This window comes from Coffea eugenioides, chromosome 6, assembly GCF_003713205.1.
Source record: "Coffea eugenioides isolate CCC68of chromosome 6, Ceug_1.0, whole genome shotgun sequence".
NCBI classification, from domain to species: Eukaryota; Viridiplantae; Streptophyta; class Magnoliopsida; order Gentianales; family Rubiaceae; genus Coffea; species Coffea eugenioides.
Window position 1 is genome coordinate 21,822,467 of NC_040040.1, and position 3,849 is coordinate 21,826,315.

The following is a 3,849-nucleotide window of genomic DNA, read 5'->3' on the forward strand; positions in this document are numbered from 1 at the left end:
AAATAAAATATGCAATGATATTTGTATATATATTTTCAGGGTTCTCACATATATATTTATCGTCAGAGTTGGTTCAATAATCAAAAGAGAACGTTTTCACTACTGTCAAATTCAAGGTTTGAATTTTGAACTTGACAATTGGATGGAAAGAGCATGGTGAGAGTTGAGAAGTGACGAAAATAATAAGATGCTACTCCAGTGATAACCTATTACCAATTTACCATAAAGAGAAGGCAATTCTCAATTGAACGATCTATTACATGTCATTTGTAATTTCCCTATTTATTTCGCTTTCTACATTTACATATAATTACGATGTTGTAGTTCTCGTAATTTGGATTTCAGCGTTAAGTGAGCTTGGACGGGCTTCAAGTCGGAGCACATCCTGATTCGTGCATGTTATCTTGAATGTACGGGGCCCAAACAGTTGGGTTGAGCTTTAACTGGTCATGTTTGGGTTCCGACATCTAAATCCTGAGGCCGACAAACCCAACTCGGTTTTTCTAGAGCCCAATTACATAACAATTATGCTGAACCGATGCCCATAACGTCCAAAGTCCAAAAGTGTGGCTCATATTTTGCAAATTCCTCGATGGATCTGGTTCATAGGCTGGCATGTTACCCTTGTGATCCTTCAAGTGTTCAAAATCCAAATCATCATTATAATATTAAATGACATTAACAATTAAAAAAAATGTGATGTAATATAATATTACAATGATGCCCTCGACGCTTGATTGACCACAAAATTCAAAAGAGACGTAAACATATCAAGTATAGTGAAGAATTTTCCATATACATGTTCATTAATTTATTAAGTGGCATAAAAAATGTGATATTTTTATATGTATCACGTAATATGTCAGTTTGACTTGAATCAGCAAACATTAGTCTAATGATCTCACGATTGTAGATGAAACATTTTATCAATTAGCTCGTGCTTCGTTGTCAGGATGATCCTGTGATACGTATCCACTTGAAAAGATTAAATCTGCGAACTTTTGCTTCAAAAAAACTTTACGAGCTAAACTGTAATGACAGCCACATTTGAAATCATCTTGGTACTACATATCTAAAAACAAATATTTACATGTCTGACTTGTGTGGTTTCTTGGCGAGAGAAATGATGAGATTATTAAAGAAGCCTTTGCCTATGGGAGAAGCTTTGCTGCATTCTTGGCAAACCTGTGGAATAAGTCGGGTATAATAGCTTCTCCAAAATGGCTTGCTAGGATAGGTTCGGAAACTGCTCTAACCATTGATGCCACATGGGCTGCTCTAACATGTTCATCGCAGAAGTGTACCTGGGAATGGGATCCTAACTGGTTATCATCAATGGAGAAGCCAGCATCATGACGGAGCTTAAACGTCTCCAGGCATACAATTTCAAAAGAACCTTCCTCCTCAATTATGTGCCTGACTTCTTCTACTGAAGGCGTATAGATTGGAACATTGAAACTGTCCAGTTTTTCTTCCTCCAGACGTCCCTGTGGATATGCCAATCATCAAGTCAATTCAGATATAGAGTGGAACTTTGTCTACACAAAGTTTATCTATCGAGGTTACAGAGAATAAATTTGCATCCCCCTTTTTTTTTTATTATTATTATTAGCTAAGGTAGGAACTCTGAATAAGCAAGCTAGATAGCTATTTATTAGTAGTTTATTTCCTATCACAAGCATCTGATGATCAAAGGGAAAGAGAAATTAAGACCTCGACAACCAAGTCGTTTATTGCCATCTCAAGTAAGTCTAAGATACTTGGGCCGTCGAATTCGTCTCCTTTACACATGATAACAGTATTGAAATCATTTTCGAAAAGATCATTTAGAAAAACCTGAATCGTGGGCAGTGCAAATTCATTGTCCATTTCCTGGCTAACTTTGTCAATACTTTGTATGATGTCCGAAACTGTTAATAGTGTGTTTGGTCCTGAAGAGCATCCCAAATCAGCAACTCTAATGCACTTCTTGTTGTAGGGTAAGTTGGTCCGCAACAATTCTTGTATGCATTGTTCAAGTACTGGCTTCACCTTGGTCAGTACCAACTTCTACATACACCACTCAAAAAAAAAAAAAAAAGTTAAAGTTAAGCAAAAAAAAGGGTACACTATGTTAGAGATCAGCGTATCACAGTCTTGTGTTACCACTCCTGTGACTGCGCGTTTGTGTGTGTGTTTGTCAAAGAGGGACAGACAGACCTGGTAGGATGAATTTTTGGCGTAGCTTGTATCGCCTTCGCCTCCACTCATATGCAGGACTCGTTGGAGTTCCATTTCTGATCTCTTACTTAATCGAATTTTCGACAATCTTGTATAGGAGTATTTATCCTTTCCTTATCATCATCAATCCAAGTGTCCAAGTATCGGTATCATCATCATCATCATCATCATCATCATCATCATCTTCAACAAATAATCAATCCAAGTGTCAGTATTGGACAGCTTTCAGAGATGTCATTACTGCTCATCCTCCAAACGATCCTCAATAAATGCCCATATCCCTTCTCTTTCCGGTCCAAAAAGGTGGAATGTTCGAATATAATCAGCATGTATTGCCTTTTTTGGCAAATTTGTTAAACATAATCTAAGTGCTTTTTTTCAATCACAAATTTACATACTCCCTCCATCCCACGTTTGTTTGGATAAAGTATTATTTGAAATAAGGGATAATATCATAAACCTCCCCTGAGGTTTCTTGAAATATCACTAAGCTCCCCCCACATTTTGGAAATCTCTCTTACCACCCTTTGAATTGACATTTTCTTAACAATGTCAGCCCCTCTAAGCAAAAGTAACAATAGAAAATGCATTTTGGAGGAGGGAGAGTATTTTAGTTCCCTTCATACCCTTAGGTTGACTGATACAGTGACATAAGAAAGTTGCAGTAGGTGGAAAATGTGAATTGGAGAGTATTTTTCTGGCATGAGCACTGACCGTTGGACATGCAACGAGTACTTTGAGTGCTTCCAGTTTCTCCTTTAAAAGGTGAAACTACCGCTTGAAATAGCTGCGCAGATGGAGAGGTAACTGGGCAAAGAAATGGCTAGTTCATCCTTTAATTAGGACACTCATACAATTAAACTAATTAAACTCATCCTTTAGGGTTTATGAAATGGATGCATTTAATTAAGTAACTAATTAAATTACCTACGAGTATTACTTTCACATAATTAATTTATATTAAATACAAAACCTATCAGTTTCCCTTTCGTAAAAATATGAGTGTAATACTTTTTGAATTTTACTTACAACCATTTGTATATTTAATATAAATTAAATGATTCAGAATAAAATGCTCATAAATAGCTATTACTTTGTTCGTGTAATAGAGGAAACCTATAAAGAGCTGATATGTTATGGGCAATTTCTTTTTTTATTATTTTTACTTTCACGTATTTAATTTATGCTAAATACAAAACCTACTAGTTTCCTTTCGTAAAAATATTAGTATATCACTTTTTAAATTTTACTTACAAACATTTATGTATTTAACATAAATTATATGATTCAGAGTAAAATGCCTATAAATAACTAGTACTTTATTCATATAATAGAAGAAACCCGTAAAGAGCTAGTAAAAAGTGGTTAATTTCTTTTTTTACTTTCACGTATTTAATTTATGTTAAATACAAAACCTACTAGTTTTCCTTTCGTAATAATATTAGTGTAACACTTTTTGAATTTCACTTATAAACATTTATGTATTTAATATAAATTAAATGATTCAAAGTAAAATGCTCATAAATAGCTAGTACTTTATTCATTTAATAGAAGAAACTCGTAAAGAACTGGTATGTTATGGACAATTTTTTTTTACTTTCAAATACTTCATTTATATTTAAGGGAGGT

The 3,849-nt window shown here is 34.5% G+C and overlaps 1 protein-coding gene across 1 annotated transcript; it reads right to left on the reverse strand.

The window, feature by feature from the left end:
- Positions 1-1,090: 1,090 nt before the first annotated feature.
- Positions 1,091-1,806, reverse strand: LOC113775881 (probable caffeine synthase 3). The gene is made up of 2 exons (XM_027320924.1): positions 1,714-1,806; positions 1,091-1,487 (listed from the first exon to the last, which is right to left on the reverse strand). Exons 1-2 carry the CDS (start codon positions 1,789-1,791, stop codon positions 1,152-1,154), a joined length of 414 nt encoding a protein of 137 aa, XP_027176725.1. The 5' UTR covers positions 1,792-1,806; the 3' UTR covers positions 1,091-1,151.
- Positions 1,807-3,849: the final 2,043 nt, after the last annotated feature.